The sequence below is a fragment of the Vulpes vulpes genome, chromosome 13 (genome assembly GCF_048418805.1).
Source record: "Vulpes vulpes isolate BD-2025 chromosome 13, VulVul3, whole genome shotgun sequence".
Classification (NCBI taxonomy): Eukaryota; Metazoa; Chordata; class Mammalia; order Carnivora; family Canidae; genus Vulpes; species Vulpes vulpes.
The window spans coordinates 118,493,176-118,511,560 of NC_132792.1; the positions used below are offsets into that span (position 1 = coordinate 118,493,176).

Here is an 18,385-nt window from a genome sequence, read left to right on the forward strand (position 1 = left end):
CACATTTATGGATGAGACTCGAAAAGTAGGTGTTTTGCTTTTTAAAAATTGTACTACCCACAGCAGTAGTTCAGGATTTCACAGACAAGAGCTTTCACAGGGGCTTTGATTAAATGCAGCAATAATTGAAGGCATCATCTGTACCTTCACCTTTATTCAAGGAGCGCACAAAGGTACAGGGAGGAAGCTGGCTCTGGGAAAACAAATTCCTACTCAGGGAGCCTGAGTGGTTCAGTAGTTGAGCGTCTGCCTTTGGCTCAGGGCATGATCCTGGTGCAGGGATGGAGTCCCACCTCAGGCTCCCTCTGAGGAGCCTGCTTCTCTCTCTGCCTATGTCTCTGCCTCTCTGTGTCTCTCATGAGTAAATAAAAATCTTTAAAAATTTCTACTCAGCCTTCCTCTTAAGAAAGCTTTCCTAAAAATAATGTGAATTATGTGTATTTCCTTAAAAATGTATTTCATTTCCTGTGTTCAGTAAATCAGAGTTACAGTACCAAAATGGAGGTAGTCTACCATTAATTATCCTCCATATTTTCATCTGGATTTTGAAGGGTTTACTGTGGTTAAGTCATAAACTCTTGGAACTATATGCAGACTTCTGGGCCCATGAAATATTTTTCTGGTGGGTTTCAGTTTGTTGGGCTATCAGAAATTTATAAATTTTAGTGCATAGATGGGTCATGGGAGAGAAAAGAGAAACCACAAACAGAATATTTATACATTTATTTATAATGAAATTATGGTCTAAATATTTACAACATATAGGAAACCAGAGAGTATGTTTATACAAAGCCAGCCTGCAAAGTATTCAAATGTGCAAAAATGACAGTTCAGTATCTCAAACTACTCTTGGTTCAGCAGACTAGCTCCTTCTTTCACACATCAATATTTGATACAAAAAAGTTCTTTTGGCAAAACCTGTAATGCCAAGAAAAAGGACAAGTTGCAATTGCAGTCACTAAGTCCACCATCCATCCTATTGTGAGCAGTCAAATCTCTCTATTTTAGCTGCAATCAGTTCTCAGAGAGACGGACCACTGTGTTTCATTTCTGTGATGAGTTCTGACCAGCTTTTGCTCAAGCAGTTTTCTCGGACCCAGCTGAAGACATGGAGCTTATTAAAAGGGCAATAAAAACTGCAATGGCTTTCTGGGACAAGAGTGCCTGAAGATGCCAGCTTTGGATCATCCCAGTAAAAAGATAAGGGGAAAAAAAAAAGCCAACCCTTCACTTTTCTACTCAGGATCCAGCAATATCCAATAGTTTTAAATTAGTGAAACTGCATTTTCCAAAACAGAAAAGAATGCAAACATGAAAATAAGGATGAACTATTCTTACATTTAAAGGTGCTGCAAGGGAAAGATGGTCTTAAAATTGTCTCCCCACTGATGATAGATAGTAAGGCTTTGTTTGTAACCAGTAGTAAAATACAAATAAAACTTTTTTGTCAGAACAGGGGCCATTCATTCATGTGGAAAAGGCTGGACCAGTTAAATGTATACTGGAATGACCCTGTTGGGATGCTCTGTTGGACAAGCACATTTCACCAACTGTTAAAAAGCTTCTGAGACAAATTTGTGATTCTAAGTAAATTTTAACAGATACTATGCCACTGCAGAAACAAAGGTTTTTTAAAAAGAATGAAACCCCTTTAAGAAAGGGAACACTGCATCTCTAACTTCTGCAAAGGTCCATGATGGTTCCCAGTACAGGCCCCAGAGTCTTATTAAATCAAATGCATGCATTATTGCTAAAGAGAGTCACCAAGGGTCAAAGCTCTGTTCCACTGTTTCTTAAGGGGCCATCCAGAATGGCATCTGTTGTTTAGCTCGTGGCTGTGATGAAGGGTACTGATACCCCAAACTCCAGCCCTGTGGAAAACTACTTGCATTTTTATGACCCCCATGCTCCTCCTCTTCATCAGATGAATCTGCAGCATAAGCCACCAACCCGAATCCCTTCTCTGCAGTTTTCATCTTCTTGACTGGATAATCTAGAATAGAGAAAAACAACCCCAACCCCATCCCCCAAGACAAAAAAAAAAAAAAAAAAAAAAAAAAGATAATACCATGAATTCGTTAATAAAAAAAAGATGTTAATTATAAGTGGTTAGTTGGACACCATTTTGAGGTCACAGGGTCAATGGTCACCCAAAAACGTTGAGGATCACACGAAAAACAGCACCAGCATCAGCAAATGTGAATCCACCAGAACCATGTAAGAAAACAGAGAAAGAAAAAAAGAAACACACACACACACAAAAAAAAAAAAAAAAAAAAGAAAAAAAAAGAAAAAAAAGAAAAAAAGGAAAGTTAGCAAGTGAGTTTTTGGAGGCTGATATTTCACCTTTTAAAGAGTTAAAAGAAAAGAAGTTAAGAAAAGAATAAAAAATGTATTTTCTTCTGTTCATTTTTATGACTACAGGCAAAGAACACAAGTGATCCCATATTCCTCTACAGATCTAGAGTTCTGGGATACTAAGAGGCAACATTTTTTTTAACAGCCACTGGCTGACTATTCACAACCAAAAGAGCTATGAGGAGAGAGATATAGCTCAACTCCCAATACAAAGAAAAATCAATCTTTTTTAAAAAGTACGCTTTATACCCAAATTGGGGCTCGAACTCATAACCCCGAGATCAAGAGTCACACACTCCACTGACTGAACCAGCCAGGTGCCCCGAAATAGCAATCCTTAAGTCTATATCAGATTATTTCCGGGTATTCAGACAACAAAGGCAACAAAATTTGAAATGACCTACCAATCATTAGAGCTTTAATGATGCTAGTATAAAATGTAAGTTGACTTTATCTAGACACACGTCAGTTGAAAAAAGGCTAACTATATGCCATCCTTCTAAGTAAAACAAAAAACAAACAAACAAAAAAAAAAGAAAAACAAAACAAACACCTCATCAGCCTGGAGATTATAGAAGTTGGATTAAACACCTGATTGAATGCCACCTGAATGAACATCAGGTCAGAAAACTAGTAACTTAGGACCAGTCTTAGCTGCCTGCGTGTCCCCAGCTACACCTCACTCACCGTGGCCCCCTGCTCCGGCCCCAGACCCATTCCTGTCATCAGACTCTGCTTTCATTCCAGTCACTGGGAAGGCTGGTGGAGGCATCAACTGCCTGTGAGAAGAAAAACCATGACAACCTTTCAGATAGATTCTAACAATTGTACTTTCTTCCAATAGTCACCGAACAACCGAACAACCGTTCACCTCCACCCTTTCCACCTGACCCCACCCTGAGAGCTATTATCAAGTTTTAAGATATCAAGTTGTTAGCCAGGCCAGGTCAAAAGCAGCAGCACTGCTGTGGGAAGCCAGTCCTGTCCTTGGAAGGCTCAACGAACCATATAGGAGGGTGGCTGTCTCAAGCCCCAGATGGCAACTGGACTCCCACATTCAAGTACCTCAGTCCATAATATCCTAGGATTCTAAGTAGCAAACATATTGCCTATGCTTAGGAAAATGGCTAAGATGCAGATAGTAGAGGAAGATGCCTGATGACCAAGAATGAAATGACTCAAAGCCCAAGGTAACCACCCCTGACACTGTGAAAGGGGAGGCATACTCTCCATTAGTGCAGCAGTTATTAAAAAAACACACAGGAGTTTTTGAGCCAAAGGATTCATTACATTTTGATTGACTTATCGATCAGTTATTATTTTTTAGGGAGGTTCCACATCCAGCATGGAGCCCAACTCCAGGAGTGAACTCCTGACACTGAGATCAAGACCTGAGCTGAGATCAAGTTGGAAGGATGCTCAACTGACTGAGCTACCCAGGCACCCCTTCATTAGTTTTAGAACATGGAAGCTCACAGCAATGATCGTTATTCACACTAGTGGTAAAAACCAATGACATGTGATGACATTCACGTAATTATGCTCCAACTAACTTACCTGTCCCTCTCTCGCTCTTTGCCTGAGGAACCTGCCGGCTTCGATCCTGCACCTTCAATCTCATTCTGACTGGAGAAGCCTGTACCTAAATTAGTCATATGAATGGGTCCATGCTATGAGCAGAAAAATACAGCGGCATTAGCAAATCTACACCTGCTGCATTGACTTTAGCTCCTTAATGTATCTCTCAAGTGCCTCGTCTTTCTGGTCAGTTGCAGTATGCTCACTACATAGCACTCTGGGATTTGGGACATAACCACAGCTGAAGGAGACGTAATCTCTTTCTGTAGGACCTGGTCATGCTACATGTATCTGTTTTCAACTACCCTTTTATAAACTATAAAAATGCTTCAGAGTTTGATTCAAAGGACGCTTTAAGGGCTCTGGCAAAAAGTAAAGGTCCTTTTCCTGATAAATAAAATGGCACCAAAACCACACACTTAAATAGTATTTTTAAAAATTCTTTACTTGAATGACTACTTATAACATGTATGCACCGAATCACATTTCTGCCCACTATTTTTTGTGGATGGTGGGGACTCAAGAAAGTAATCACTGTCTTTTACAGGGAAAAAAAGTAAACTGAGGGCCAAGGTTTAAAAACAAACCCTATGCTGACAGTAATGATACCTTTTGGTGAGATGTGTAGGGAAATGAGAACTATGTGAGGTTTCCAAGAATACCGTATGAATGTGGTAGTGCGGAATTCTACAGAACTCCTTCCAGGGGCCAGTCATAGACCTCTATGTGCCTCCCTCTACATGGAGCTTTGTATTTTCTTATCATACTGATCCCAAAGACCAACCCGCCCAAAGGGAGTTACTCTTGTTTTAAATCCTCCAAGGGAAAAAACCCTAAACGGATTCCAGAAAATAGAAATCTAGTACTGGGAGGATGGTTGATATAGAAGTGAATTTTTCTTTCTTTAAAGGGAAAGTATAGTAGGATAAGATGAGGAAAGAAAGGGTATTTTATTTAACCTGGTATCCAAGAAGTCCAGATTCTCGTTCATCTGGCAGCTCCTCTGTGAATCGCCTCTTCTGTGCCTGGGGTTGAGCTGGGAGTGGGGGCTGGGGTGGGGGCGGGGGCTGGGGCTGGGGGCCGGCAGGCAAGGCAGTTTTGACAGGAGCAGCAGGAATAAAAGGCCCACTCATCGGACTCTGGGACCAAAACAAACCAAAGGGGAAGAAAGGTGTGAGAATACCCAGCCACTTACTAAGGAAAACAATGATCACAAAAGACTTTTATAATCCACATGTCCCAGAAATTCTGTATCTCTCTGGTCCTTAGCTTTCTTCTTGGATCATCTGGTGCCACGAGAGCCTCACCTTCCCACCTTCATGGTGGGGAATGCTAAACTGGCAAGGTTTACAGTGTTTTCTTTCTTTCTTTCTTTCTTTTTTTTTTTTGGTTTACAGTGTTTTCGATTCTCAGGAGATACCTGGTGTGCACCTGGGGCCATTAGGGGCAAACATGACCAACATATAAAAATTCTAGCCACTTACTTAGTTTAAAAGTTAACAAGCAAGAACATTCTCTAATTTAGACCCCTCTAATCAACGTGATTCGCTCCTTCTAGATTATAAAGGCTACTAATGCTTATGGCAAAGGCAAGTTCACCTGCCTCTTCTAAGGATAAACTGTTACAGCAAGAGGGAGTCTGTCTGGTGTTTAGAGATTGTACCAGAAAGGAAAAAGGACTGATCCACTATGTATCAGAAAAAACAAGCACTTCCCAAAGGACAGCTCTTATTAGACAAATGGCTAGTATGTGTGGACTACTTGGGTCTTCCCACCTAACCCTTGCAATCTTTGAGATAGAATCATTATGCTCGTTTTCTATAAGGAAACCAAAGGCTGGATAGGTCACGTGGTATCCCAGGATTGCACAGCTCAATCACAGGAAAGCATGAGGAACCCTGGCAGCATGTCTAAAGCCCAACCCTAAGGGGCGTGCTCCGCCATACTCCTTTCTGGTCACAAAGCAATGTGGCTCAAAGCTGGTGAACTATAGCTCTGCCAAACACAGAAGGTGACTAATTAGGACTAAGAGTCACGAGCAGGATTTAGTGAAGTCTGTTGTTTCAAACCATATAGCCCCTCCAGCGTTCACAGCCCGCCAGCCAGGAGGCTGGGCAGTGGTTCAGGGCTGCATGCTCCTCTGCCATAGCAACACTATGAGGCCCACAGAGAAAGGCCTACCATCAATCCATCACCTGTGCTTGCTACCTTCTTTCCCTGTCTCAGAGAAGAGGAGTACATGATTCATCTAGATGAACTAGCTACCTACCCTTTCCTAAAATTCTAGTTTCTCACGTAGTTTGAAAAATATACAAGTACATTTAATAAGCCTTAAGTTGGCAAAGTTCCAGGATCTCTCAGCTCAAGAACCCCTGAATATGTTGTGTTTCTTCTGAAGATCACTAACTCAGGTCCAATCATGGAGAGGCGAGTAGGCTGGCCCTTTTCTTCTTGAGGTGGGTGCAGGTAGGCGATACCCACAGCACAACAAACCATGATTGTGGCTCGTTACCCACTTCTGTATATCCAGTGTTTCTGGAGCACAGCCACGTGAGTTCATTTGGTATGGTCTTTGACTACATCCGTGCCCCAGGAATGGAGTGCAGCAGGTGTGCCAGAGCCTGCATGACCCGTAAGCTTCACCTGTTGGCCACCTAGCACTCCAGAGGAAGCTTGCCGACTCCTCTTCCAAACAACTATTTGGCAGTAAGACTCATGAAATGAAACTATACATTTCAGGGTGAAAACACATGTGTACACGCTGTCCTAAAGCATTTAGGTAGCTTGGTGGCCATGACACAGGAGCAACAGGAGACAAACACCTCCCATCACCCAGTAATTCTGCATGATTTCTTCCTGAATACCACCACCACCTCCACCTCTCTCCCCTGGCCACTTTCTCCATAGTCACAGCCTACCATCCTACCTGTCCAGTGCCAGCAGGAGGCTGCACTTGTGTGATCGGGTATTGTGTTGGCACAGGTGGAACTCCAGTAGGTAATGCTGGCAAGACTCCAGGTGCCAATGAAACAGCTGGTGGCACTATGCTTGGCACTCCGTAGGGAGGCTGAAGTGGCTGCTGAGGAGGGGGAACAACAGGGTAACCAGACTGATAGCCATTGGATGGATAATATGGTGGCTGAGGAGGGACACTACTTATAGCAGAGGGTTGTGTATAGCCTGAGGGGGAAGAAAAAAAGTGTTTAATCAGCTGCAGCAGAACGAGACATTTTAGCTGAATATTAACTTCATCTCTAGGGAAGAAAACTACTTTCCAAATTATCGTAAGCTGAAGGGGACATTATCAGTGCCCTGGCACAGTCTACCCTTAAATATCCTATTTTATACACAAATATCACTAACAAACTATTTCTCTTTGTTAAACACTTTAAGACATACACACCTGGTAAAGGTACAGCAGTATTAATCTGATTCACAAATCTAGAGTACTCAGCATGAACCTGCAAAAGAAGGGAAAACAAATTCATGTGGGACAATCCCAATTCACGGAGTATTTACAAGGGTCAGATTATACAATTCTAGAACCAAAGTAGCGAGGAAGTAAAAGTATTTCCACCAATTAAAAAAAAATTGTCAAAAAAATTGTCATTGATATTTCCATCAAATTTAAGCTTGTTTAATCTAAATTTTAATAAGGTATGGGGCACCTGATTGGCTTAGTCAATAGAACATATACGACTCTTGAGCTCGGGGTTGTGAGTTCGAATTCCACACTGGGTATAGGATCATTTAAGAATGAAAATGTTAAAAATCAATCAAAGGGCGCCTGAGTGACACGGTCGGTTGAGTGTCCAACTCTTGGTTTCAACTCGGGTTGAGGTCTCAGGGTCATGGGATCAAGCCCCACCTAAGGCTCTGCGCTCAGTGCAGTCAGCTTGAGACATTCTCTCCTTCTGTCTCTACCCACCCCCCTTGCTCTCTCTCTCAAAACAAATAAATCTTTTAAAAAAATCATTTTTAATAAGGCATACCCTATGAATTAGTAAGCCAGGATGTGGGCACCAGGAGCATGGACATCAGAAGCTTCCCAAATCTCCAGATTAGACCCAATTCTGAGGTATAAAATCATTCAGAGCCAGAAAGAAGTTAGGAAATTTCTAAGTTGTCAGTATAACTACCGAGACTTCATTCATTCTTTTATTTACTGGACTTGTCCTCAAGGAGCTTACGGCTCAACACAAGGTTAATACGTCGTCACGCACCGCCCACCCACTGCCCATTTCTTCATTATGAACATCTCACTGAGTCAGTAACTTCAAGTGGCAACAAACACAGGAGATAGTCAGGGAAGTTATCTGGCACAAGGGGTGGTAAATTAGGTTACCTCACAAAAGCAAAGACTACGGCTTTCCAAAAGGGGACCCTTAAATGCCAAATGACACAAGGCTGAATAGACACAACCCCCAAACCTGACTATCTTCAGGGGCTACACCAACAACCCTACGGGTTTAACTTTTGGTTACTAGATTACAGAATAAAAATAATAGACATTCAAATAAGCAACTAGCTTACTGCTGTTAGCCAAAACATTGCTAACTGGTTTTATATTATTATAGCTCTATTCTTACTTTTGCTATACTTACTATTAAAAAGAATTCGGAATACAAAAATAAACAAAATAAAAAGAATCTGGAATGCCCACTGGTCAACAACTTGGCCAGGCCTGAAAGTATTATTTAAATAACTGACAACACTGGGGCACCTGGGTGGCTCAGTCAACTAAGCATCTGCTATTCAGCTCAGATCATGATCCCAGGGTCCTGGGACCGAGCTCCCCATTAGGCTCCCTGCTCAGTGAGGAGTCTGCTTTTCCTTCTCCCTCTCCTCCCTGCTTATTTTCTCTCTCAAATGAATAAGTCAAATCTTTTAAAAAATAAATGACAATATTGAGATTTCATACTGATATACTACACATTTCAAAATTCTATACCAAAATAGTTGCTAAAGAAAAAATGCATGCCAGCTATGACCCTGCTTAGGGAAGCTTGTCTTCCTTATGGAGAATGTTGAGTTGCTAGAATGGTGTAGTGGTTCCAAAATTCATGTCTGCCCAGAACCTTGGAATATGATCTTGTTTGGAAACAAGGTCTTTGCAAATACAGGTTAACATGAGTTTATACTGGGTTATGGTGGGCCCAAATTCGAAGGACTGCTACTTTAGAAGAAACAGAGAGACAAAGAGACACAGGAGTAGGCCAGGGGACAGTGGGGCAGGGATTGGAACTCTGCTGACATGGGGAAAGAATGCAAAGGACAGCAGGCTGGGAGAAGCATGGAACATTCTCCTTCACAGTATTCGTTTAGAAGGATCCAACTCTGCCCACATCATTATTTTGAGTGTCTGGCTTCCTGAACAATGAGAGAATAAATTTCTGTTAAGTCATCTAGTTTGTGGAAATTTGATATGACAGCCCTAGGAAACTAATACAGGTAGGAAAATAGCTAAGACACAGCCCAAGACAGCAGGAGCTCTTCTGAATATTAGATACACAAATATAACTCACTGTTTGCAAGAGATTCTCACAGAGTTTCTTGGCAGCAGCCAGGCCTTCTGGTTTGGGATGACTGCAAAGAAATAGGAACCAAAAACTCAAAGAGGAGAAAAGTAAAGGATACAGATTTTTGCTTTCACTTTGTATGCTGTTTACAAATTTAATATATTCAAAATACCAACAAAAAAACTTCAAAAAAATCACAAAAAAATGTCACAGAAACCCTTTAAGATATAACTTGTATCATTAAGACAAATACTTTATTGCTTGGTCGATCTATGTACCTATCTATTTATGAGAAACACAGAGAGAGAGACAGAGACACAGGAAGAGGGAAAAGCAGGCTCGCTGTGGGGAGCCTGATGCAAGACTCAATCCCCGGACCCCAGGATCATGCCCTGAGCTGAAGGCAGACACTCAACCACTGAGCCATCCAGGTGCCCCTATTGCTCTCTTTAAAACATAAAGACGTTTAAAAGTCACTAAAATAACTGTAAAATGCATTAATAGTGTCATAGGTCAAAATGAAGATGCCTTTAGGCTCATCACAGCTCATTTTACAGTGAGAGATTTAAAACCCAAGAACCTGAATAAAGACAAAGACAATTCTACCTAATTCAATAGTTTTTATTAATTATAAAGTGATTATCGTTAGTAATGACCTACATTGCTCATGTTACTAGTTATTATACCTATTTTCTTACTCCTTTTGAAACCCTCCAGCCCGATCAGTTAACAAGCATTCAAATGCTTGTCATCCCCAACCCCAACCCCATCCATGTGTACGTACCTAATGTAAATATACATGGGTTCAAAAGCTTCTCGGCCAGATGCTGGCTCAATGCAACCTGAGCCTTTGCCTCTTAGGAAGACTTTGGCACCCGTTTCAATCTGAATGTGCTGCAAATAGGAGCAGCCCGGACCTTCTACTTTCTCCTTGACATTAAAGGTGGGCACAGCATGCTCTAGACCCACAAATAATTTATCCTGAACATAATGCATCTGTAGAAGAATAGAATAACTCAGATTAAACACATAATTAAATCCTAGTCTTGAAAATCATTTTGCAAGACTTTAATCCTCCAGATACTTTCAACCACTGCCAGAATAAGGACCTCCTATAATTTCCACGAGCCCATAAAAAATAAACTCTATAAAGTAATTTAATTTAAAGCACTACATATGCCATGTACCCACCTAGAACATTCCTTCATCAGGTGAAAAGCAAAGACACACTACTAAGCACACCCATGGCCCATGACTACATATATCAGAACCTATAGCACTGTCTTCTGTGAAACTAGAATAGCATGTTGGGTCGTACAGTCAGCCCTGTGCTGTTCTCCACCGAGGGCTGCTCTCTCCCACCCTGTTTTCTAGGAGGATTGTATCAGCAGAGTCTTACTTCACCAGACTCTGCCTTCTTAGTCCTCCAGCTGCCATCACACTTACAAATACACAACCAAACTACAAACTCCAAACGTAAGGTGTGTAAACAGTCTGGTCTATCAACACCCTTCCTGGAATACATGAAAGTAAAGAGATGTGTAATCAGATGTTCACTGCATCTCGGACGTTTTTTTTTTTTTTTTTTTTAAGATTTTTTATTTATTTATTCATAGAGACGCAGAAAGAGAGAGAGGCAGAGACACAGGCAGAGGGAGAAGCAGGCACCATGCAGGGAGCCTGCTTCTCCCTCTGCCTGTGTCTCTGCCCCCCCCCCCCTCTGTCTCTCATGAATAAATAAAATCTTAAGAAAAAAAAAAGATTATTTATCTATTCATGAGAGATACAAACTCAGAGAGAGAGGCAGAGGGAGAAGCAGGCTCCCCGTAGGGAGGCCAATGCAGGACTTGATCCCGGATCCCGGGATCATGACCTGAGCCTAAGGCAGGTACCCAACTGCTGAGCCATGCAGGTGTCCCATGAGCCACCCAGGTGTCCCGCATCTCAGAAGCTTAGATGGTCCATTAGTAGGACAGTATCCGCAGGTAAGTCTCAAGTTGGGATTTCAGGATTTTTCTTCGTGCTTTCCATATCATTTGGTACATATCACTTTCACAGAAATGACAAAGCTGTTCATGATCTCTCCACGAAACATACCCCTGACTGGAAGGGAGGCTTCTGGTTAACAGCTGGAGACAACTGTGCAATGGGCGCTGGCTGGTGATACACAGTGACTGTCGCACCATTGAAAGTTGGACTCGTCCCTGTGGCAGCTTTGACCACCCCGTTGGTGATAATTTCTTTGATTCGGTTTACTGCTCCTATGGAAAAACCGTGAGATACTGTACCAAAGGAATGGACTGACGAGTACCCAATGACAGAGTGCAGCCAATGCCCAATTATCCCCGTATTAATCCATTTTAAAGGAAGCCAAAATATGTGGTCCTCAGCCTCTCTTTACCCCCAGCACTCATGAGCAGTTCATACACAAGAGTTACCACAGCCACCAGGAACAATCTGCCAACTTATTACATACAACCCTGTACTTTGTCCTTCACAAAAAGTGGGATGTGAGCCAAACCATTACTTACTGTCCACTAACTCCCGTGTCTGGCCCTGAACATGAAGGTATAATGGACGATCCCTATAAAGAGAAATATAGAATAATAATCCCAAACTGGTCACAACCAAAGGAACCAAATGAGTCACCAAACCAAATCTGTAATGCTTATGTTTCCAAATAAGTAAAAGAGACTACATAGAAAAAAACGGCTGTTGCAAATTTCTAAGAACAGGATTTTAGAGCTGGGGAATAAATAAACTGTCCTGAAAAAATAAAATAAAGTAAACTTTCCTGGTTGCTTCAAGTTAACTGGCCCACAAGGGATCAAATCTGTTCTTATGGGCTCATGAATACTGGCATCTTGTCAACTGACATAACCTGGTATTTGAGAACAAAATCTCTTTTTGTTGGTTGTCTAACAGGTTATGGGCAAATGTGCTGTTGGCTATCCAAATTAATGGGGCAAAAGTGATGGTAGCCTGTAGATCCATATCTGAGACCCACAACCAAGGGGTTTTACTTTCTAAAAGTAAAGTGGCCTTAGATTCTGATTTTGATTATAACGGAGGTCATCAATAACCATAAAATTAATAAAAGGCTGTAAGTAAAAATAACTGTATTTAAAGATGGAAAAGTCCAAAACAGCAATCAGCATGCACACACTAGTTGAAATATACTTTTGGTTTCAGATGAGGAGTAAGTTTTGCCTCCTGATTATATTTAATTTAAGCCAAGTTTTGCACTGCCTAAGTACCTGCCCTCAAAACTAAGTAGTGGAAGGGCCACAACTATAGGGGAGACAAAATCTTTCAGTGGAAAACCTTTTAGCCTACAGCCACCATAGGGGCAGAGAGTTGCTTGATGAAAGGAGGTTTTTAAAAGGGAAATTACAACAAAATACAGACCCTTTTGTTGGGGGAAATGTTCCCATACAAAAGTTTGGAAGCATATATACATTAAATGTAGCAATTATCTTATTTTACACTTTCGTAATTTGTTTCCTCCAATAAAATGTTACCTGTGAACTACTTTGGCAATTATCTTATTTTACACTTTACGTAATTTGTTTCCTCCAATAAAATGCTACCTGTGAAATAAAAAAAATCCAAAGACCAACAAGAAGGAAAACAGCTGCCAACACTCCTTACACGTATTGGAAATGTATGTCCCAAACTCTAGTACGTGACATGTGTATGTATATATATATATATATATATATACCAAGCTACTAAGCAAATATTTGCACATATTTCCTGCAAATGAAAAATATGAAACTAACGTGAGCCATATGTCCAACCTTTCCCCAAAGCAGAGGATGTGTATACACACCCTGGTCCCACTTTGGCCTTCTCCTCCGAGGTCATGAATCTCCCTCGAGTTGACACTGCAGCCCCACTAAGCCGGCTGATCTAAAAAGGAAACAATCTATTAAAAAGATGATGTGGCAATTGATCGACTTCAATGACTGGCAGAAAGATGGATTTCTCCCCATTCATTCACTATATCAATACAAAAGAATGAGTTCTCACCTATATTAAAATCAATTCCATTGTTTCCTGCTCAAGCTGACCAGGAATCCACCCATATCTGTTTACCTTTACCAAGAAGTTCCTCCACAGTTAATTCAACCCAATCCTGACTTTGGAGATTATGACCCACATTCAGTCATAAACATCTGGCTCCCGTCTGTAGTTAGAGGTCTTGTTTTCTTGACTGTGCCCACCTGCCACCTTCCCCAGAGGCCCAACATCTGCGCACCTCATCCTGAGTCTGTCCTCGAGTCAGCAGATTCCTGCACGTGAGAGGCACATCATTGATCTCGACTTCAGCTACCACCAGGTCATCCTTGCTTTTACTGCTAGTTAGGCCTTTGCCAGCAGCCTGAAGCTACAAGAGAAATTGGATTGAAGAGTCTGTAAGATCAAATAGTGTGTTTCTGCTGCTCAATTTACAAGTGCCCCTCCCTACATTCCAGCACCACGTTACTGTTCCCTTTACCTGCCTACAAACACACTTGGAAATATTCCTAGGTCATTCTTCAAAAATGAAAGAACAAGCAAACAAAACTTCACTCAACGGACACCAAGTATTGTCAATTCACTTGAAAGCAATCTTCAGATTTCTCTGTAACCTTGGCCATGGTGCGTTTCTACGACCGAATAATCCCAGAAACCTTATGGACGAGAAGCTGCAATCTCCACAAGGAAAAATAAATGAACAAGTTATGGTGCATTACAGCTCAACTAGGTAGCCATACGTGCAGTAAAATACAGGGCAGAGTCCAGTGTACAACGCAGAGTCCAGCAACCCATGCACTTCATTTGTATAATTGGACGCTGCCTTTGTGACAACACTGCAGCCACCAACATATCACATTTAACTAGTTCTATCCTTGCAATGATCTGGAAAACCCGTAAAGTTTGTCTGACAACCCATTACTCTATTAAAGAAGAACTAAGAAAATGGATGAAAAGCCAAGCAAGATCCTAAAATCTGACCTGGTTTCTGTCAATTTATCATTTTTAAAGATTTTATTCATTCATGAGAGACACAGAGAGATGCAGAGACATAGGCAAAGGAAGAAGCAGGCTCCCTGCAGGGAGCCTGATATAGGACTCAATCCCAGGACCCTGGGATCATGACCTAAGCCAAAGGCAGACACAACCACTGAGCCACCCAGATGCCCCTGGTTTCTCTCAACTTATTATTATTATTTATTTCTCTCAATTTAAACTATAGGCTACTCCAGACAGCAGATGAGTTATCTGAAAAAAATCTTCATCTCAAGATGGCCTTCCCCAACCCTTTGTTACCTGGGACCAACGCTCAGCAAATCTGCTCAAAGAAGATAAACAGTTTATGCATTAGATACATTTTTTAAAAAAGATTTATTTATTTATTCGAGAGAGAAAGAGAGAGAGAATCTTAAACAGACTCCACATCCAGCGAGGAGCCCAACACAGGGCTCGATCTCATGACCCTGAGCCAAAATTAAGAGTCGGATGCTTAACCAATTGAGCCACCCAGGCGCCTCGATATTTTTAAAATGTGGACACAAACTAGACTCAATATCTCACCTTTGTTTAGGCCCTGCTCAGTACTGGCCACCACCAAAGGTACAGATCAGTGCTATCCCACAGGACAACCTGTGATGACACAGGTGTTCTCTACCTGGCCATCCAGCATGGCCACTGTCAGCCTCATGTCCAAATGCTGTGATAAGAATTAAAATTTAATTCAAATTTTATTTTTTTAATATTTATTTATGATAGACACAGAGAGAGAGAGAGAGAGGCAGAGGAGGCAGAGACACAGGCAGAGGGAGAAGCAGGCTCCACGCCGGGAGCCCAACGCGGGACTCGATCCTGGGTCTCCAGGATCACGCCCTGGGCTGAAGGCGGCACTAAACTGCTAAGCCACCAGGGCTGCCCTATTCATTGTATTTTTAATTGTAAAGATTGAGTCAATTGTCCATTTTTAAGTTCTGAAAGGAAATTTTTATTTCTTTTAAGATTTTATTTAGTCATGAGAGACACACAGAGAGAGGCAGAGACACAGGCAGAGGAAGAAGCAGGCTCCACGCCGGATGCAGGACTCTCTCTGTCTCTCATGAATAAATAAATAAAATCTTAAAAAAAAAAAAAAAAGATGAATAATGAACTTCCAACTCACTAAAAATTCCCATCAGTTCTGCAGAACTTGAGTAAACATCCAAACAGATAATAGCCATTCTGTTGATGTTATAAACTGGACAGCTAACAAAAAACTCTATCAGCTTTCCCTCCCAACTCTGAGGTATTATAGACAAATGAAAACTGTATATATTTAAGATGAACAACTGGATGATGGGATACATGTATACACTGGAAATAATCACCACAAACATGCTATTAACACATCCACCACTCACCCAAAATGCATTTTTATTTTTTAATTTTTTTAAGATTTATTTATTTATTTACTTATTTATGATATACATAGAGAGAAAGACAGAGGCAGAGACACAGGCAGAAGGAGAAGCAGGCTCCATGCCGGGAGCCCGATGTGGGATTCGATCCCGGGACTCCAGCATCGCGCCCTAGGCCAAAGGCAGGCACCAAACCGCTGAGCCACCCAAGGACGCCCCAAAATGCATTTTTAAACACAGAACCCATCTATTTGCTTCAACTTTTAATTGAAGTCAAAGAACTTTTTTTTTCAAATGTGTATTATAATGAGCTAAGCTGCCTTAGAACTGAACTCTCCAAATCTAGAGACTTTCTTTCTTTCTTTTTTTTTTTTTAAAGATTTTATTTATTCATTCATGAGAGACACAGACAGAGGCAGAAGCAGGCTCCAGACAGGGATCCTGACCTGGGACTTGATCCCGGGTCTCTAGGATAACGCCCTGGGCTGAAGGCAGGGCTAAACCGCTGAGCCACTAGGGTTGCCCAAGAGAGACTTTCAAACAAAAGCTAGACACCCAATTGTCTGACTCTGAAGTCAGATGTCTGCCGTGACAGATCTTATACAATGTACATTCATGAATCTTATTTTCCTCCTCTGTAAACTGGTGACAGTAATCCATTCCATCAAATTGCTGCAAGGGATTTTTTTAAGCACAAAGCATGCAGTCTAGCAGTACAAACAGCCACTATACTCATCATCCTGTAAAAGTTGGGTCTTCCATTGCAAGATAAACTAAAGACTTCAAAGTTCAGGTCTATTCTAGTTGTGAAATTTTAATTATACCAGAAATTCTATAAAATGACCAAATAATTTCAGTTTGTGTGAAAACAGCAAAACCACCAACATATAAATTATCCGTTTCATTTCACATTGAACTACACTGTAGGCAGTTATTAAAAATCTATAGATTCTAACTAGAAAGGACGTTGTACATATGTATTTACGTTTTAGTACAGCTGACTAGAGACATTTTAAAGTCACTTGATTTACCTGAACATCTCTTTGGATTTCAGGGAAAATGCCTAAGTATTGAAAAATATCACATCATTGCTTTAAATGATTACATAGATAGAAGTTAAGCTGAACTAAGTGAGCGAGGACAAAGTGAACTATTTGGTCCATAAATGTAATCAAACCAACCAAACTTGCCTCATGAAAACAAATGACATAATATCACATGATGCATTCCAAAACTAAGTGATCTTTAAATTACCGTAACCTTGTTTTCTCCTTAACACGAATAATTGTTTAATTACAGAATTACTAAATAGCCTTTAATTACAAAATTAAAGTTACAATTAACAGAGTCCCTTCAACTTCAAATACCTTTTCAGCAACATTCTGAGTTGGTTTCAGCTTCCCTTTGGCCATGAGCATGGCATTGATCTTGGCAGCCACGGCAGCAGCAGCGTCCAAGGCTCCAGAGGGAGCAGCCGCGGAGCCCCCAGGGCTTCCCCCACTGCTGGGCACCTCCGCACCTGGGGCTGCCGGTGGGAGGAACAGAAGGGGGGCTGGAGCTGGCTGGTCCCATTTGCTGCGGCGTCTACAAGAAAGGAAGAGGAAAACGTGAGGCTTCGAAGCTTTTCTATCATTCTTCCCTTACCACGCTCTGGCACCCCGCTTCCCCGCTACCACGTTCTCTTTACACCCTCGGGTCTCTATCGATATTAAAATTACCATTCCCACCCCCCCGAACAGACACAATTGCTGCAGTATCTCCTCACTTCCTTCCTCCCTCTCAAAACGTTCCAGTCAGTCCCACATACCCTCGTTCTCATCTTCTCTTGGCCGGTGCTCCCGAAAGCCTCGGCCTTCCTCCTCCTCCCCCCCTTCCCTGCCGGCCTTTCTCGGGCGCCCCAAGGCCTGCTTACCATCTTCCTCCCCCGAAGCCCAGCCCTCTGACACGTACGCGTACCACCTCAGCACCCCCCCCACCCCCCGCACACAGCTCCCTTTGGCCCCTCCGCCTCTCCTCCGCCCCGTGCAGGCTACGATGCCCTCGCCCACGAAAGCTTTACCCGCCAGCCCCGGGATGCGTCGCGCTCCCCGCGGACATGGCGACCGGCTCTGCTCAACCACCCGCCAACTACCCCACTACCACCTTCCCGTCACTTCCGCCCCCAACGCCCTCACGCACAGCCCCTTCCGGTCGTGAAGAAAAGCTGTTCCGGTGGAAGCGTCGGTTCCAATTGGACTCTTGTGGATTTCGAGGCGTCTGGCGTTATCGGAGACAGGTAGGGTGTGACCTTCCTGCTTGCACCCTGCCCTGGAGAAAGATGGCGGCTGAAGCGCGCATCGGGGCGGAATTGGGAAGAGGAGGTTCATGTTTGTTGTGGGCAGGTTGGTAGTCTACAGGACAATACGCATGAGTCAAGGAATTAAACAAGTGTTTCCTTCAGTCCAGCCACGTCCTCTGGCCAAGGAGAGAGGACGCCGAAGCCCGCAACTTTGGCCCGCTTCATGTTTCAGTTACCTGTTT

At 42.2% G+C, this 18,385-nt stretch overlaps 1 protein-coding gene and 1 non-coding gene across 4 annotated transcripts; both read right to left on the reverse strand.

Moving 5' to 3' along the window:
* Positions 1-708: 708 nt before the first annotated feature.
* KHDC4 (KH domain containing 4, pre-mRNA splicing factor) lies at positions 709-18,043 on the reverse strand. 3 transcript variants are annotated; one of them, XR_003234786.2, is made up of 14 exons: positions 17,925-18,031; positions 17,233-17,449; positions 13,717-13,845; positions 13,288-13,367; positions 11,987-12,039; positions 11,553-11,716; positions 10,240-10,451; positions 9,462-9,522; positions 7,340-7,397; positions 6,863-7,116; positions 4,896-5,075; positions 3,916-4,000; positions 3,046-3,137; positions 709-1,993 (listed from the first exon to the last, which is right to left on the reverse strand). XR_003234786.2 is itself a non-coding variant. In XM_025997279.2 (14 exons), exons 1-14 carry the CDS (start codon positions 17,960-17,962, stop codon positions 1,794-1,796), a joined length of 1,851 nt encoding a protein of 616 aa, XP_025853064.2. In that variant the 5' UTR covers positions 17,963-18,043; the 3' UTR covers positions 709-1,793. The 3 variants fall into 3 exon arrangements, 2 of the variants coding, with proteins under 2 accessions (XP_025853064.2, XP_072589676.1); XM_025997279.2 differs by having other exon boundaries at positions 3,916-4,028; positions 17,925-18,043; XM_072733575.1 differs by lacking the exon at positions 709-1,993 and having other exon boundaries at positions 3,000-3,137.
* On the reverse strand, positions 10,758-10,886 carry LOC112918989 (small Cajal body-specific RNA 4). Its single transcript, XR_003234802.1, has one exon.
* Positions 18,044-18,385: the final 342 nt, after the last annotated feature.

Coding starts and splice junctions, on each gene's coding strand:
- KHDC4 (XM_025997279.2), bottom strand. CDS start 17,962: ATGTCCGCGGGGAGCGCGACGCATCCCGGGGCTGGCGG. Junction 10,452..11,552: donor AGCCTCCCTTCCAGTCAGGG/GTATGTTTCGTG, acceptor ATTCTTCTACAG/ATGCATTATGTTCAGGATAA. Junction 7,398..9,461: donor GTGAGAATCTCTTGCAAACA/GTGAGTTATATT, acceptor CTTCTTTTGCAG/GTTCATGCTGAGTACTCTAG.